Source organism: Heterodontus francisci, chromosome 33 (genome assembly GCF_036365525.1).
Source record: "Heterodontus francisci isolate sHetFra1 chromosome 33, sHetFra1.hap1, whole genome shotgun sequence".
In the NCBI taxonomy this organism is placed as follows: domain Eukaryota; kingdom Metazoa; phylum Chordata; class Chondrichthyes; order Heterodontiformes; family Heterodontidae; genus Heterodontus; species Heterodontus francisci.
This window is the reverse complement of record NC_090403.1, coordinates 29,619,583-29,637,342: the sequence shown is the minus strand read 5'-3', so window position 1 is coordinate 29,637,342 and position 17,760 is coordinate 29,619,583. Positions and strand designations below refer to the sequence as shown.

At 43.0% G+C, this 17,760-nt stretch overlaps 1 protein-coding gene across 2 annotated transcripts in view; it reads right to left on the bottom strand.

Annotated features, from left to right (window-relative positions):
• Nucleotides 1–17,525, bottom strand: part of moto (minamoto) — an 89,944-nt gene extending 72,419 nt beyond the window's left edge. For both annotated transcript variants that reach the window (XM_068013248.1, XM_068013249.1), the window contains exons 1-2: nucleotides 17,067–17,525; nucleotides 7,733–7,858 (exon numbers count right to left, since the gene is read on the bottom strand). In XM_068013248.1, coding sequence (XP_067869349.1) covers nucleotides 7,733–7,858; nucleotides 17,067–17,072 — 132 coding nt within the window. In that variant the 5' untranslated portion in view covers nucleotides 17,073–17,525. The remainder of the gene's footprint in view (nucleotides 1–7,732; nucleotides 7,859–17,066) is intronic.
• Between the last annotated feature and the right edge of the window lie 235 nt (nucleotides 17,526–17,760).

The following is a 17,760-nucleotide window of genomic DNA, read 5'->3' as shown; positions in this document are numbered from 1 at the left end:
ATGTCAACAGTCTCTCTGTCAGTGATTTCTTGAGGTCATCAAATATGTGCTGATGATCTGTGTGCCACACAAACAGAACTTGATCTGGAAGAGATGAAGATTTTTGAACGGGATTCGGAATATATGGTGATAAGAAGTTGAATAAGCCTAGGCAATGTTGCAGATTTAGCTTGTCTTTCGGGTCTAGCATTGCAGTGATGACCTCCAGCTTGGCAGAGTTGGGGCGGATACCTGCATCTGAATAGATGGACCCAAAGAAAACCTGCTTAACGTTGATGTTGCACTTCTGGCTGTTAAAAACAAGTTCCTCTCGGCTTGCTGCTTCCATGAGGAGATGTGAGTTACGGTTGTGCTCCTGCTTCATTCTACCAACAGCAGCAATGTCATCTGCATGTGATATGGTCCATATGTTGCTGGAAAACGTATGGTTAATGGACAGCCCGAACCGTAGCCTTTGAAACAGTACGTTTCAAATGGAATGCGAAACATAATTAGTTCTCGAGATGTCTTCGCCAAATGAACTGACCAGTACCTGTATTTGGCATTCAGTTTGGAAAACTATTTAGCATTCGCAAACTTATGGTTTAATTCCTCTAAGGTTGGGATCTTATGCGGGCATTACTTCAGTGCCACATTTAGATGTCAAGACAGACTTGAATGGATTCATCTTTCTTCACCACCTATGTGACACACCAATCGGTGTGGTGCTGTACCATACGTATGATGTCGTCTTTTACCATTTTATTGAGTTCAATCTTTAGTTTGGCTTGAACATGGATGCTGCACTTACATGGAGGATCGATCCAAGGGATGGTGTCAGTGTGTATGTGCAAAATTGCATTGCCTTTAAAAGTGCCAATCCTGTCGAACCTGTCTGGGTAGAGTGAGGTTAGGTTGGCCACAGAAATGACTGGCTTTTCCTTCTGATCAGTAGGCTTAGCATTCATGTTGATGCTGTGGAAGTTACCAATGTGAGGTCTCTACATGCTGGTAGGCCTGCAATTAATGGACCTGTGGTGTCCGTGATGTAAAAGAATTTAGGGTGACCAGGGTGAGTTGCTATATCTGCACTCAAGTGTAACAGATCCCAAAGACGGAATCACTGAGCCATTGTATGTTGTGAGCTTGGCAGTGGTCGGTTGAACCATGGTGTGCCATTGCTGGGGATACATATTCTTCAGGATATGGAGTGGTAGAATGTTGGCACTCGCACCTGTGCCAATCTTGTTCGAGTGTCTGTTTGCCAGGTTTTTGTGGGCAAATGACCTGGATGGTATCAAAGGCTTCCGAAGGTCCCACTGTGTCAATACACTCTGAGGTTGACAGTATGAAATGCCTGCTCTTTGTATCAGTGCCTTGCTCATGCTCACCTTCCAATCTTTCAGTCTGGCTGGTCCTCTCATGTATTTTTTGCCTTTGATGTTTGGAATGTTTCCTCTGAATGTTGGGATGCTATATTTGTCATGCATCCAACTGTGGCTTGACTTGTGCCTTAGGCTTCTTGCATTGGTGCTTCTTGTGTCCTCTGTTGTCACATGCTTTGCAAATATCATGGAAGGCCAGACAATTTCTTAATGAATGTATGAGGCCACACTGCCCACATGGCTTGCCAGGGTTTGCTGTGCTGGCAATGGTGCCAATAATAGACCAGGTGCACAGGGGGTGTAGGCTCTGCCTTCCCGTAAGGATGGCTTCGAATTTATGACCGTTTTTAAGAAAGGCATCCAAATTGTAGCCTTTGGGTTGGTCAAGGTCTTTCTGGAATGCATCAATAGGGGTGGAAGCTATTACAAGCTCGATAATTCTGTCATTGAGCTCAGCCTCAGAACAATCACAATGGCGCAGTGGTTAGCACTGCAGCCTCACAGCTCCAGCAGCCCGTGTTCAGTTCTGGGTACTGCCTGTGTGGAGTTTGCAAGTTCTCCCTGTGACTGCGTGGGTTTCTGCCAGGTGCCCTGGTTTCCTCCCATAGCCAAAGACTTGCAGGTTGATAGGTAAATTGGCCATTGTAAATTGCCCCTAGTGTAGGTAGGAGAATTGTGGGGATGTGGTAGGGAATATGGGATTAAATGTAGGATTAGTATAAATAGGTGGGGTTGTTGGTTGGCACAGACTCGGTGGGCCAAAGGGCCTGTTTCAGTGCTGTATCTCTCTATGACATTCCCTATTGCTACATCAGCTCACAAATTGGTCTATTATCTTCTTTGGCTGCTGCTGGAACGATATAAATTCGAGATGATGTATTCTGAAATTTGAGTTTGACTTTCCACTGGTCTTCCAACATGGACCATATTTTACTCAGGTCTTTCAAGTCGTCCCCTGAAAGACCAGCTGTATTTAATCTATGGAGGCCTTCATTCCTAATGGCAATCTTAAATTTAATTGCTTGTCTATCTGGCTCAGCAACGGTAAATAGAGCAGAGTTCACCCCCACCCCCAATACAGTAAATAGTCCAGAGTTCACCCTCACCCCCAATACAGTAAATAGTGCAGAGTTCACCCTCTGTAGAGGTCTGTTACAAAAAAAAGACAAAAGAAGAATACTTTGGCCAAATACTTTCTAATTCTTGAAGAAAAAATGATATGAAAGGAAGTAGGTTGTCCCTTTTGGTCTGGCATCCGGGTATATGGAGACGAGTCACTGGGATCTTTACTAAAGCAGTTCTTTTCAGGCGTGGAGAATTAATCTGGCAGGTTTTTCCAGCTTCTCAGGAGAGATGCAGCACCAGGGATTTTAGCTTTCCCGCACTGGATCTTTGCAGGGTTTCTTCAAAGAGGTAGAGAAAGAGGTGAGCTGAGTGGTTTATTTTTCCAACTGTCTTCACAACAGTTCACTATCCAACTGAACGGAAAACAATATTTTCCCCACACAGAAAGTCAAACTTCTGACCTCCATAAACCTTGACATGTGGCTGCTCTGTAAACATCTTCCCCAGGTCACCAGGGTTTCTGTTGTTTATTGAGCTTAAAGCACATGATTTCCAGCACAGGTTGTTTTCAAACATCTGAAGTGTCTTTTCAGTGAACTTGGTAAAAATAAACACATTCATGGAATCTTTTCAGTTTTGATACAAGTCCTCAAAATTCCTTTTCAAATCGAAGCACTTTCATAACAGAATAAAGATCTAAACTTGAACAGCCCTTAAGGGGTTAGAGTCATAGAGTTATACAGCACAGAAACAGGCCCTTCGGCCCATCGTGTCCGTGCCGGCCATGAAGCACCTATCTATTCTAATCCCATTTTCCAGCACTTGACCCATAGCCTTGTATGCAATGGTGTTTCAAGTGCTTATCTAAATACTTCTTAAATGTTGTGAGGGTTCCTGCCTCTACCACCCCTTCAGGCAGTGTGTTCCAGATTCCAACCACCCTCTGGGTAAAAAAGTATTTCCTCAAATCCTCTCTAAACCTCCTGCCCCTTACCTTAAATCTATGTTCCCCAGTTATTGATCCCTCCGCTAAGGGAAAAAGTTTCTTCCTATTTATCCTATCAATGCCCCTCATAATTTTGTATACCTCAATCAGGTGCCCCCTCAGCCTTCTCTGCTCTAATGAATACAACCCCAGCCTATCCAGTCTCTCTTCATCATTGAAATGCTCCAGCCCAGGCAAACATCTTGGTGAATTTCCTCTGCACCAGCTCCAGTGCAATCACATCCTTCCTATAGTGTGGTGACCAGAACTGTACATAGTACTCCAGCTGTGGACTAACGTTTTATACAGCTCCATCATAACCTCCCTGCTCTTATATTCTATGCCTCGGCTAATAATGGCAAGTATCCCATATGCCTTCTTAACCATCTTATCTGCCTGTGCTGCTGCTTTCAGTGATCTATGGAGAAGTATACCAAGGTCCCTCTGACCCTCTGTACTTCCTAGGGTCCTACCATCCATTGTATATTCCCTTGCCTTGTTAGTCCTCCCAAAATGCATCACCTCACATTTCTCAGGATTAAGTTCATTTGCCACTGCTCCACCCATCTTACCAGTCCATCTATATCGTCCTGTAATCTAAGGCTTTCCTCCTCACTATTTACAACAGCACCAATTTTCGTGTCATCTGCGAACTTACTGATCATACCTCCTATATTCATGAGTGCTCTCAGCAGGAGGCCATATCCAACTAGGGCACAGGTTGGCAACCATTCTTACGTGACGAGCCTTTTTTTTTAAATTTGCCTAAAATGAAAACTATTGGGAGCCGCAAGAAAAAAAAATTAAAGAATAGAGTAAAGGCATAAGCATACCTTAAGAGGAAAAAATTGTTTATCGAAAGTCTAAAGAATATTATGCACTCATTTGATAGAGTCAAAAGTTATTTGCTTTAACTTCTCTCTGACATTTTTAAGAATGATGCCAGTTACTACTGAATTTTATGTGATTTCAATCTCGTATAAAGGTTGGACAAAAATCCAGTTTCTACATCCCAGGAATAGGTAAAAACTGTAATTTTTGTCTTCAAAGTTGAATCTTGATGTTACCCACAACTTAAAGTTGCTTTCGCTTTATCAACTTTTCCCTGGAGAATCATAACGGCACATGTTCTTTCACTTCTAGGTGGATATTTTTCGGCACAAGTTTGAGCTTTGCTAGCAATTGCCAGGCAGAATTTGACTCTTTTGTTAACATGAAACATTTCATCCTATATCATATATATGCAATTCCTTTCTTGAAGATCAGAGGTATATGCAGATTAAAATGCGTATTTTCTTTTGCATCTTGTGATATCCATACGGCTATTCAAGTGTCATACCACTTTTGAAGCCCTACAGCATAAAAACTAAGTTTTGATTGAGCAACTGAACAAATCAATAAGTAAAATTGTGTTGCCATCTAGTAGTTCTCAGATTTGTCATTTTCTTGACTTAATTTTTTTTTAGGCTTTGTTCACGATAATGTGATCCAACTGGAAAAGCATGGGAGCCGCAAACGAGATGTTGACGAACAGCATGCGGCTCTGGAGCTGTGGGGTACTGACCCCTAACTCAGGGTCTTCAGAGATCAATTCTCCTACCTACACCTCAGCCAGAAGCACTGCTCTTGGTGGCTGCACTTCATCAAGGAAACCACATAAGCCCCTTTCAACACTGGTATTCGTAGCCATGATGGCAGCTCTCTGAGCCTGCATAGAACGAAGCTGTGCTTTCATGACAACCAACAGAGATTGCATGACCTCAGTCTGAGCTTCCATTGCAGCACTCAGGCTGCATTTGTGTTTGTGTTGCAATGGAAGCTGAGGCATTGGTCATCAGATGCTGCATCATGGCTGGATCCACAAGCGTTCTCATGGAGTTGGCTGGAAATGATGGGCTCCAAAATCTGCACAAAGCCCTGTGCTAATTTGGAGCTGGACTCCTCCCTGGACTGCTCCTTGACAGTGATGGGAGGCTCTCTGGCAGGCTTACCAATGCACCAAGCATTTTGTAAGCAGTCCCACAGAAGTCCTCATTTGAGTCCTCTGTAGCAGAATTCATCTACCACTTTGCCCTCCAGCTAGCACACTCCCTATCTTTTTCCCCTATTAACATCCCCAGCAGCTAATGTGGAAGAGTCCTCAGAGTAGTCATTCTCCTGGGCTCAAGGTTAATCTGTATCCATTATCAATCTCATTGTGCCATTCCATATCCACTCCCTTCTCAATCTCAAACCTATGAAAGATACAGCAAGCAACCACGATGCAGAGAGATCTGCTCAGAAGCAGAGAGCAGTGCACCTGCTGATCTGTCAAGGAAGTAAAATCATACCTTCAGAACCCATGTTAGTCCCCTCAGTGATTCAGTGATCAATAGTAGATGCATGGGGTTTATTATATTAAATTTGACTATTATTTGGAAGTTGAAGTGGGATTATGAGCCATGGCTCCTAGAAGCCATTGCTACACATTACTATCCTCACTGAACAAAGTTAGGAGGGTGGAGCTCCCCACAACAGAGTGACAATTCTTTCCAAATTTAGCAGTGGCACGTAAGATTCATTGTTGTTGTCATTGATAATTTGAACATTAAGGAAGTGAAAACCCTTTCTAATCAGGGAATTGAACATCTCCACAATAGGAGCGTACAATGTCATGTGGGTGCCATTTATAACAATCTAAACTCTGGGGAGTTCAGCAACTTGACCGAGCAAAATATGCAGCTGGCGAGTGGTCATCCCAAAATGTGTAATGTCCCCATCTTTCTTGAAGATGGTACATGTTAACTTGGCATACACAAGCTCGGATGGCACTTAGGCTAAAGTTCCTCGGGGATGTTGCAAGATACTGTATCATAAACGTTCTAGCTGTTAGGTTACTTTCAGGGCTATATATATCTACACACTTGCTGTGGGAATAACAGAAGGCTGGAAACTGTTTGATTTCCATAAGTAGACCCACGACCTAACCTAAACAACCTTAAAATTTAAGTACTGCCACTTTCCCATGAAGTCACTTTCCCACTATGAGTTTTGATAAAAGGTTATCGACCTGAAGCATTGGCCCCAAATCATGCGTATTTTTTTTCTAGCAAGTTCCCTTGCCCAGAAGCCAGTCAGACTGACTCCCTGCAGGGAAAGCTCTGGAGGAGGCCATAGCCCCAGAAGTAGGAAGGGTGCCTGTAGCTGTCTTAGTGAGACTGTGGGGGTTCAAATCTTGGGCGGGGGGCAGTGGGGGGGGGGGGGGGGGGGGGGTTGGAGAGTGGTGTCGTCCAATCCCCAGGGGTGTGGGCAGGAAAGAAGGCAAGCTTAGTAGGCCACTCTTGCTGCATGACCTGCTAAATATTACCAGCATTTATAAGTATTTGATTGTCCCTTAAATTTTAAATCTCTCTGAGGCCCTTAGCAATACTGGGCATCAAAGTGTAATAGGCACATTGGGCTGAATTTGTACCTGAAGGCGGAGAGGGACTTTTGCACATAGACCATGTACAACACTTTCCCTGGATGCACACACTTGGAACATAGTATTACATTTTCCTTAAGTGTGTAGAATTCTTTGCCTCAAACAACTCTTCCCTCAATGCAGTGGGTCAAATCTTGCTGGAGCGGGGCATCTCAGAGCATATGCCATAAATTAAGACTTTTCCTGTACCCTTCAGCTCAAATATAACTTGTGCTGTAACTGGCTAGAAGGGAACGCAGATAACACAATGGCAACTGGAACCTTAGTGAATCAAAGGACCAACAGGATGCCTCCTCAATCGATGAAATTTATGAATTGAGAAAGAAATTAAAAAGGAGGGTGAATCAGAGTCAAATTAGGTACAGAAAGAGAAGCAGTGTAAGGAAAGAAAGATTGGACTGAGAGAGAAAAAAGAGGCAAAGGAAAAGTAAGAAAAAATTAAAAACTTAAAATTTTACCAGATGCAGGAGTGGGACTCATCTTAAATTCACCCCACTAAAAGGGTACTTAAGCTGTTAATAATGAGTCTGAATTTTCTGTGGTGTGTTTAATGGACAATTAATTTGCAATTCCAGCAAATTCTTAAAAATACTAGGAAGGATAAGAATGAGATGCAGTTTGTGCAGGGCATCAACCAGCAATTTCTGGAGATTTGCATATCTCTTCTTCCCTGAACTTACTGGCTGACTTGTGCATTAATAACATGAACTTGCTGTTATTTTTCCAGGTAGATTTGGCCCACTATGTTTGCTTGAATTCCATTGAATAAAGCTGCACTATTTTAAATGCTGTTTTTGTAACCAAAGAAACAATTGTATTCCAATTGAAATTAAGAAAATAAAATGTTATTCTTACCGGTGCTTTATAAGGACTGAAGAACGAATTACAGTTGACCAATGCATCACTGAATACATCTGTTGCTCTGCCGTTAGCATCAATTCCATTGTAGTAACGATTCACACTTTTCAAAATAGCTTTAGGCTAAAAAATAAGAGAAAACCCTTTTTTTTTTGCCCTTGGATACTATATTTAAAGTATTCAGTATAATTAAAAATGAACAACAAATTTAAATCAGAGAAAAAGTATAATGAAAACTTAAGTCAGAAAAGGAACATTTTTGGGAAATATACAATCCATATAGGGAGGTATGACTGCCTACCTTCAGGTCTTTCACTGCTCCCTTACATGTTCAACTGTGAGTGAGTTAGTGTGTTTTTACAAGATATGATTGTCTCCTGTTATCTTGACTTTCATGGTGAGGTCAGTGAACTTCTTTTCAGCCAAGAGAAGCTACGTGGGGGTTACTAGAGGTAACATTCACTGCCCAAACCACTTCTTCCAATCAACTTAGATCATGCCCTTTGCAAGCTTCCATCCCTTGGGGCCAAAAATCTGGACTGCCAGATTTTAACCAATAACACTTGCAATTTTGGACATGGTGCACTATAGAAACACTAACCACAAACACTTCAATGATCGAAATTGTTTAAAATAGAAAGCCACTTCAAGTTATTGCAATTAGTTTAGCAACTTACCAGCATTGAATTTCCCTCCATTCCCAGGTCGGCTCACAATATGAGATGCAAATGATGCTGGGAACCCATTAATATTAAAATCAAATAAAAACGGAAATTTTGGAAATACACAGAGGTGCAGGCAGCACCTATGGAGAAAGAAATAGAGTTAAGGTTTCGGACTGATGACCTTTCACAGATACTGCCTGACCCGATGGCTGTTTCCAGTATTTTCTGTTTTCATTTCAAATTTCCAGCATCCACAGTATTTTTGTATGTTTTAATATTAAAGTGAAGTTTACAAAAGTAATTAGCACTTTCAAAATCCAACTAATTCGAACAACCTTCCTAATATCTCCCTCTTTGTCTTGGTCTCCATTATTTTGATTACGTCTCCTTGAAGCACTGTGTACATGAACAATCAAACATCAAACTTCACACAAAAAAATAGCTCTGTTATTACTCTGACCTCATGGCAAAGCAGAGACATCATCTCTGAAGAACTGTACACTGGTCTGGGAACAGCAAGACTTTCCCCAGTACAGATTGCACATGAGAGCCTAAAAATGGGAGCCTGTACATATAATTTCCTGCACTGAGACGAAGCAGTAGATAATGAAGCCTGGATAGCTGTCCATGCAGTCTCTCAACAGAAGAACTTGGAACAATCATCCAAATAAGGGTAAGCATGCATTTACATCAAAAAGAAAATGTGCTGCAACAATGAGAGGATATCATGAGAGTTGAGGAAAGATCTAAAGGGTAGAACATTGTACTGATTGCTGGGGCCTTGGAAGCCAGTTACTTGTGATTACATTATTGTAATATGTGACAGTAGGCACCCTTCAAATCAACTGTGGCCACCCAGGACCTGAGGCTGTATTACCACTGTGACATTTTCCTGCTGTAAGCACTCACTCAATGCTCCGAGATATAGAATGGGACAGAATCCCACATATATTTTTTTCAGGACCATTAAGTATCAGAAGTAAAACCCAAACATTTCTTGATGTGAAAATTTACTGCCTATCTTGATTATGTATGCTTAACATTTATATAAAAATGAGGATTCTTCAAATGGTCTAACTGTATCACACTACAATGTGAAGGTATAGAAAAGAAAAAGATTTGCATTTATATGATGCCTTTTACAATCTCAGGACTTCTCAAAGTGCTTTACAGCCAACGACGTATTTTTCAAGTGTAGTCACTACTGTAATGTAGGAAATGCAGCAGCCAATTTGTGCACAGCAAATTCACACAAACAGCAATGTGATAATGACCCGATAATCTGTTTTTTATAGCGCTGTTTGAGGGATAAATATTGGCCAGGACACCTTGAAAATATGGAGAAAGCATTGGCTTGAAAATGTGAAGGGAATACACGCTGATAAGTTCTCTGATCCATGCACTCTTGGTGATCTTCTTCCAGTTGGCCACATAATTTAATCTGCAACCATCTGAGGCACGAAGAGGACCTATGAATTTTATGTGATTCTGGACAGAATTTTGATGCAGGGTCCTCGTTTCCCTCAGGGCCCACAAACATGGGCAAGGTAACCTCCTGCTGATTATCACCTACCATCCTCCCTGAGCTGATGAATCAGTAATCCTTCATGTTGAATACCACTTGGAAGAAAAACTGAGGGTAGCAAGAAAACAAAATGCAAGGTGGAGAACTACAAGTCCATCACCATGAGTGACTAAGTAGCCGTACTACTGACGGAGGTAGTCGAGTCCTGAAGGACTCCCCCTCACCAATCTAATTGTTGCAGATGCATCTATCCATGGTAGCGGACACCATCTTCAGCCAAATGTGTTAAATGGATGATCCATCTTGCCCCCAGCATCACAGATACCAGTCTTCAGCCAATTCGATTCACTCCATATGGTATCAAGAAATGGGTGCGTGCACTGGATACATCCAAAGGCTATGGGCCCTGACAGCATTTCGGCTGTTGTGCTGAAAATTTGTGCTCCAGAACTAGCCACGTCCCTAGTTAAGCTGTTTCAGTACGGCTAGAATACTGGCACCTATCCCACAAAATGGAAATTTCCAAGGTATGTCCTTTCCACAAAATGCAGGACAAATGCAATCTGGCCAATTACCACCCCATCAGTTTACTTTCAATCATCAGCAGAGTGCTATAAGGTGTTGTTGACAGTGCTATCAAGAGGCACTTACTGACGTTCGGTTTGGGTTCCCCAGGATCACTCTGCTCCAGATATTATACAGCCTTGGTCCAAACAAAATTAAGTGAGGTGAGAGTGCCTTGACACCCTATTAAAATTGAAGTCAATGGGAATCAGGGGAAAACTCTCCAACGGCTGACGTTATACCTAGCACAAAGGAAAATGAAAGTGGTTGTTGGAAGCCAACCATCTCAGCCCCAGGACATGAGCGCAGGAGTGCCTCAGAGTAGTGGCCTAGGCCCAACCATCGTTGGCTGCTTCATCAATGACCTTCTGTTCATCATGTCAGAAGTGGGGATGCTAACTGATGATTGCACTGTGTTCAGCTCCACTCGCAACTCCTCAGATAGTAAAGCAGTCCATGCCCAAATGCAACAAGACCTGATGTGTTGATAAATGGCGTAACATTCACATCACACAAGTGCCAGCCAAAGACCATCTCCAAGAAGAGAGAATCTAACCACGTATCCTTGACATTCAACAGCACTACCATTGCTGAATCCTCCACCAACAACATCCTGGGGGGGGTGGGGGGGGGGGCGGGGGTTGTTGGTGGGTGGTTATTGTTCACCAGAAACTGGACCAACTACGTAAATACTATAGCTACAAGAGCAGGTCAGAGGCTGGGGATTCTGCAATGAGTAACTCACCTCCCAACTCCCCAAAGCCTTTATATCATCTAAAAGACACAAATCAGGAGTATGATGGAATATCCCCCCACTTGCCTGAATGAGTGCAACTCCAACAACACTCAAGTAGCTCAACATCATCCAGGACAAAGCAGTCTGCTTGATTGGCACCCCATCCATCACGTTAAACATTCGTTTCCTCCACCTACATCGCACCACAGCTGCAGTGTGTACCATCTACAAAATGCACTACAGCAACTCACCAAGGCTTCTTTGACAGCACTTTCCAAACCTGCGACATCCACTGCCTAAGGAAACAAGTACAGCAGATGCATGGGAACACCACCATTGCCAAATTCACCTCGAAAGTCACACACCATCCTGACTGTTACGTCGTCGGGCCAAAATCCTGAAGCCTCCTATCGAACAGAACTGTCAGCGTACCTACACCACATGGACTGCAGTGGTTCAAGATGGTAGCTCATCACAACCTTCTCATGGGCAGTGAGGAATGGGCAATAAATGCTGGCCTTGTCAGTGATGCCCACATCCCATGAAAGAACAAAAAAAGTCTTCTGTAAGAATTCCTGCTGAGACCAGTGGATAAGAGAGAAAATTTTCTAGCAGGCAATCCTACCTTTTGTGCCATTCTGGAGATAACTGGTGGTGCCTACAGATTTCCAACAGCCTCTCAACTTGTCTATGAAATGGAAACTTAAAAGCTACTGCTATAGTTCTGATGAGAGCAACAAATATCCCGGCTGACATAGTAAGATACCTTGGGGTATAGACCTGTTACTAAGTCCAGGACATCCAGCAAGATACTATAATAATGTAATCTGAAATTAGTCTTTAATTAGGTAGGAAGTCTCTGAAGCCATCTCTGCCACAGCCTTGGAATTGTGAAGTTTGCTTAAAAGTGAACCCATCCTAATTGACTGTTGGAAAACAATGTGCATTCAAGTCAAACAGTCGAGAAGATCTGGCAGCATCTGTGGAGAGAGAAGTAGAGTTAATGTTTCAGAACTGATGAAAGGTCACAGATCTGAAACGTTAACTCTGCTTCTCGGTTCACAGATACTGCCTAACCTGCTGAATATTTCCAGCACTTTCTGTTTTTATTTCAGATTTCCAGCATCTGCAGTATTTTGCTTTTATTTTAGTTGAGAAGATCCACTGGCCCCATGTGTCCATGTTGACTGATTAGCTCCATGCATCCATGTTGACTAATTCAGGGGCTCAAAAAAATTGTGCTGTGGTCATTTTTTGGCAGATGGGATATGACTGTTCAGCCAATGGTCGATTTGACGTGCAAAAGGTTAACTTTTATCCATGTCAGCCCCTACTCTGTTGATGTTGGCCCAGAATAAGGTGGGAGAAAGAACTCTGTAGATTAAGACTTCTGTATGAAACTGAGCATAGGCTCCATTGCAGATGCAAAGATCTCTGGGCATTATTCAAACTTTGTACAATCGTAGTGTTCAAGCTAATACCTAAACCTTCAGATTGAACAAATAGCCTTCTTGCAGAAGATCTTCATCCTTCTTTTCTCTGGAGACACGTTCCAGAGTCCAGAACACGTTAACTATTCCAGTTAATTGAATTGTTGACTGATACAAGTAAAATTATTAATTTTGCAATAACTTGTGTACAGTTCTTGCGTGAATCTTAAGATGTGCAGCTACAATACATGACAGAGCAAGATCCACTAGAAGATTGGCTATTTAGGAAATGCTGCAATGAGGTAACTCAAAGAAGATCTTTAATTAATATTAGCGATTGTTTCCAAAACAAATGCTGAGAGGCTCTTCCAGAAAATAGGTTGCTCATTAGTGAGAAAAATCCACCCAGTAAATTTGATAATAGGTGATTTGGGTTTACACAGGTACCCGTGCAAAATCCATCTGCTCCACGAGTCAATTGTTTAGATTCTCAGTCAGGTACAAGTTTGACATCATAAACTGCTGCCTTCCCATGACAATGTACCATTTTAAAAACAGTTGCTGCATTATTAGTTGAAGATGCATGCAGAAGATCAACTGAAGCATGATAAATTTACCTACTTTGGATTCAAAAAGGGGCTATTTATGAATTCCCATTCAGACTCTCCAAGCAGCAGTAAGAAAGTAGGATGAATTCTACATATGATGAAACCTGGGACCTTTGAGAGATCATCAGATGCTCTACTTATACTGCAGGAACATCCAGAGCTGACACATTTAAGCGCTGAGCCAATATAAACAAAACACTGCAGATGCTGGAACTCTGAAATGAGAACAGAAAATGCCAGAAATACTCAGCAGGTCTGGCAGCATCTGTGTAGAGAGAAACAGAAAAATTCTGTTTCTCTCTACACAGATGCTGCCAGACCTGCTGAGTATTTCTGGCACTTTCTAAGCTCTGAGCCACCCTGGAAATTAAAGCATCAACAGACTTTACTGACTGACCAACATTAGATCACTTAAGTCTTCAAATTCAATGTCATCCTCCTCTTCCTCATGGAAATGTAGGTTGGTTTTGGACACAACTTCTTAAGGTTGAACCAACAGTGAAGTTTGTTGGACCACTATGAAGTAGACCCAGTAGCAGCAATATTTCCACTGAGTTCCCCCAAAGAGCTGTCGCTGAAGTTAAATATTTTAAGTATCAAACCCTGAAGGAGGTGCCACAAATGTACCACAGTAGAGGTCCTGGGAATAAGTATATCATCTAGCAGTTGAAGTGTACTGGAAGTAGTTTGAGTGCTAAAGTGAGATGCTGATCAGTAACAACTTTGCTAGGATGTACTACATGACTGCTGAGTCTACTTTCAGAATGAGAAACCCATAACAGGAGTCCAAGACCTAATTCACTGATGTCCCTAAACTGTACAAAAATGTTGGGAATCAACGATCCACATAGTAGCCAGTTATCACCTTGGGCTAATGACAGAAACCAATGTCAGTAACTCTCATTGTTGCTACTGGTAAGTGCAGACTTACAGTGCCAGTATAGGGCTGATCGAGGACTTCTGTTGCTCAATGCTTTTTATTTCCTATATGCAGGAAGGCATATACTTCAAATGGGCTAGCAATATCAATACTTACCCTGGGACACTGATAGAACATAAGCCCTTGTGCTGAGTTGTACCAATGAAGATCTTCCCCTGGCACTGATCAGGGAATAATGCACAGCTTAAACCTTCTCCAGAGCTGTCACAGTCCAACTGTAATGACATCAGGACAGGTCTACAAGTAATGCGAAGTTAGTGCAGTGTGACAACTGATGAGCTCAGTCTCTGGACAGCTCAGATAACTTAGATCAAGTCTTTTTCTTAGAACAAGATGAATCCTGGGTGGTTGGTAAGGTGTGGCCTGCAATTGAACAAAATGAGGCATCGGAATAATTTGGTACCACTATAATTTACTTTCTCCTCCAAAATTGCTGGTTAGCATTTTGAGTAGTCTTGCCTGGTTTGGGATAACCCTAAGAAATGGTGTAATTATTGGTGTCATTATTTAAGCAAGAGCAGTGAACACCAACCAGTAACAAGTTTTGCAGAAGTTGGGTTACTCTTGGTCAGTTTCCAGGTCAATCTGAAATGCTAACTGTCATACCTGTTTTTCTATTAGGCAATAAAAATGTTCCTCCCCAGAATTTCCTTCCGACTTATGCATACATTAGGAGACTGCAAATACCACTTGCATACAAAATACTACCTATTTTCAAATTTTATACTGATAAGAGGACAGTGTTATGCCTAATCATTTAGCTACATTTTGTGTGGGCGAGGGGTTACAGAAACAGCACAACACAGAATATAAGGTTCTCACAGACCAGTCTATGAACTTATCTACTATTAAACTAACCCTTGCACTGCATCCACACTTTCATGTATAGGTTTGATGAAATACATTGTAAACAAAGGTGTATTTAAGGGAAATGTGGATAAGTACATGGAAGGGCTGTGAAAAAAAGGATTGCAAGGATAGTTTGATGGGGTGAGAAAAGGTAAATAGAGCAGGAGGAGGAACGTGTGAAGCATAACAACTGGCATAGGCCTGATTCTGTGCTGTAAAATCTTATGTTGTCATTTAGTCATTCATGGAATTGGGGCATCACTGCCAAGGCCAGGATTTACCACCATCCCTAATTGCCCTTGAGAAAGTGATGGTGAGCTGTCTTCAACTACTGCAAGAGTCAGGGTTTGGGACAACTCAGTAGCTTACTAGGCCATTGCAGAGGGCACTTAACAGTCAACCACATTTCTGTGTGTCAGCCAGACTGGGTAAGGAGGGCAGATTTCCTTCCCTAAAGGATATTATAGAGTCATATATGGCACAGAAGAAGGCCATATGGCCCATCGAGTCCATGCCAGCTCTCCTTGGAGCTATCCAGTCAGTCAGTCCCACTCCCTGGCTCCATCACCGCAGCCCAGCAAGTATATTTTTCTCAGGTGACCATCGAACTTCCTCTTGAAATCATTGATCGTCTCTGCTTCCACTACCCTTGTGGGCAACCAGTTCCAGGTCATTACCAGCTGCCGCACAAAAAAGTGCTTCCTCATATTACACCTGCATCTTTTGCCCAAAGCTTTCAATCTGTGTCCCCTAGTCCTTGTACTATTTGTTAATCGTAACAGTTTTTCCTCGTCTAACTTATCTAAGCCTGTCATAACCTTGTTCAGTTCTATTAAATCTTCCCTGAATCTCCTTTGCTCTAAGGAGAACAATCCCAGCTTTTCCAACCGAACCTTGTAACTAAAATCTGCCATCCATGGAACCATTCTGGAAAATCTCTGCACCCTCTCAAGGACCCTCACATCTTTCCTGAAGTGTGGTGACCAGAACTGGACATAATACTCCAGTTGGGGCCTATCCAGAGCTTTAATAAAGATTCAGCATAACGTCCCTACTTTTGTACTCAATGCCTCTATTTATGAAGCCTTGGGGGGATTCAAACCTACTGTCTCCTGATCATTCGGGTAAGACTCTGCATTACTAGATTAATAACATAACCACTGGTCTGTGAAATGAGAATCAGATACTTTAAAAAAGTCAAGTCGACCACGTGCCTCTCGAGAGGGTTCAAGAGGTCGAAGAGGCGGTGGTACCCGCGCATGCTCGGACGACGAGTGCTCATTGGCCGGCACTGGCTCGCTCCTGCCCTGTCTCCCGAGCCAGCGTCAGCGGGGCGGCCGAGCCGGGACAGCTCACCCTACCCATACAAACCTTCCTTTACAAAGCTGTGTCCAGTCAAAACACACGCGTTTCTTTAAAAAAAAACTTCGAAGTCCAAATAAATACAGCGCACCCAAACCGAAGGGACTTCTCCCATTCCCCCCTCCCGCACACACATACAGACATTCTTACATCTTTCTCAAAATGCAGCCAGTTCGTCGAAGAGACGGACATTTACACCCGAGTCCAAGAGAAACATTTTACAAATTTAAAATGTTCCTGATTCACTAATTCGGCGCACAGACTTTGGTTAAATTCCCACGACGTGTTACATTTAAACCATCAAACTTAATCCCGCGCCGTCGACTTTTTCACACCAACATTTAACGCTACCAACTGCTCAGGGAATTAAACGACGCGGGACACCTTTTAAAAAATACCGAGAGTTTTCGCAGGTAATAATGACGCCACGAATCAAGCAAACGCCTGCTCAGTTGCCCTGTCTGTACATAGGGCTCAGTGATATGTTAAATTATTGTATTATAAATAACTCGGCAGTTTAAATCGAAACGTCGTCTATTAAACGTCGTTCCCCGGCAACATCATATTAAATTTACGAGATTGGAACTTGAAAACTTAAATAAATTTTTAATTCAAACGAGTAAACTATCCCTGCCATAAATTACCGTCTCACCTCCATATATCCCCAGTTTGTTTTCCCTCAGTTGAAAATAATGGGGTGGATGCTAGGCTGCCGAGGCGTTTTCTCGGGCAGGGACGAGGAATCAGCTGTGGATCATGCGTGGGTTCAATTTCGACGCCGGAATCGCCCATCTGCTGCCCTTTTACTGACTGACGGGCGGGGACCGTTGAAGACTCCGCGAACTTGCACACGCGCCGAACGGACGATAACCTCTCGCGCCTCTTCCCGCCCTTGACGCGAGCGTCCATCGCATTGGTCCTCAGAAGCTTTGTGGGTGGGTGGAGAGCAGGGTGGGGGGGGGGGCGGGGTGGGAGCAGGGAGCGCGAGGAGCAGCGGCAGCTCGGCCAGGCTTCAAAAACGAGCGCGTGCAGCTGGGCAGCCTTCAAACATACGGGCGCGAGCTATCAAGCGAGGCAGTTTCGCCTAAGCACAAACGCTCCGGCCACCAGCCCGATTGGCTGGAAGGGAGGGCTGAAGCAGCGATTTCTGATTCGACGCAGCTATTGCGAGGGCGCTTCGGTTTCTCTCATTGGCTGAGACGTCAACTTTTCCGCCCCGCCCCCTGTGTCAACCTTTGGCGGCTGCTGTGACGCACTGGCGCGAGGTGCGATGTTCCAACTGACAAGCTTCTCGCGAGGTAAGAAAACGCTAAACAGTTAAAAAGAGCTTCGAATTTTTAAAAGAG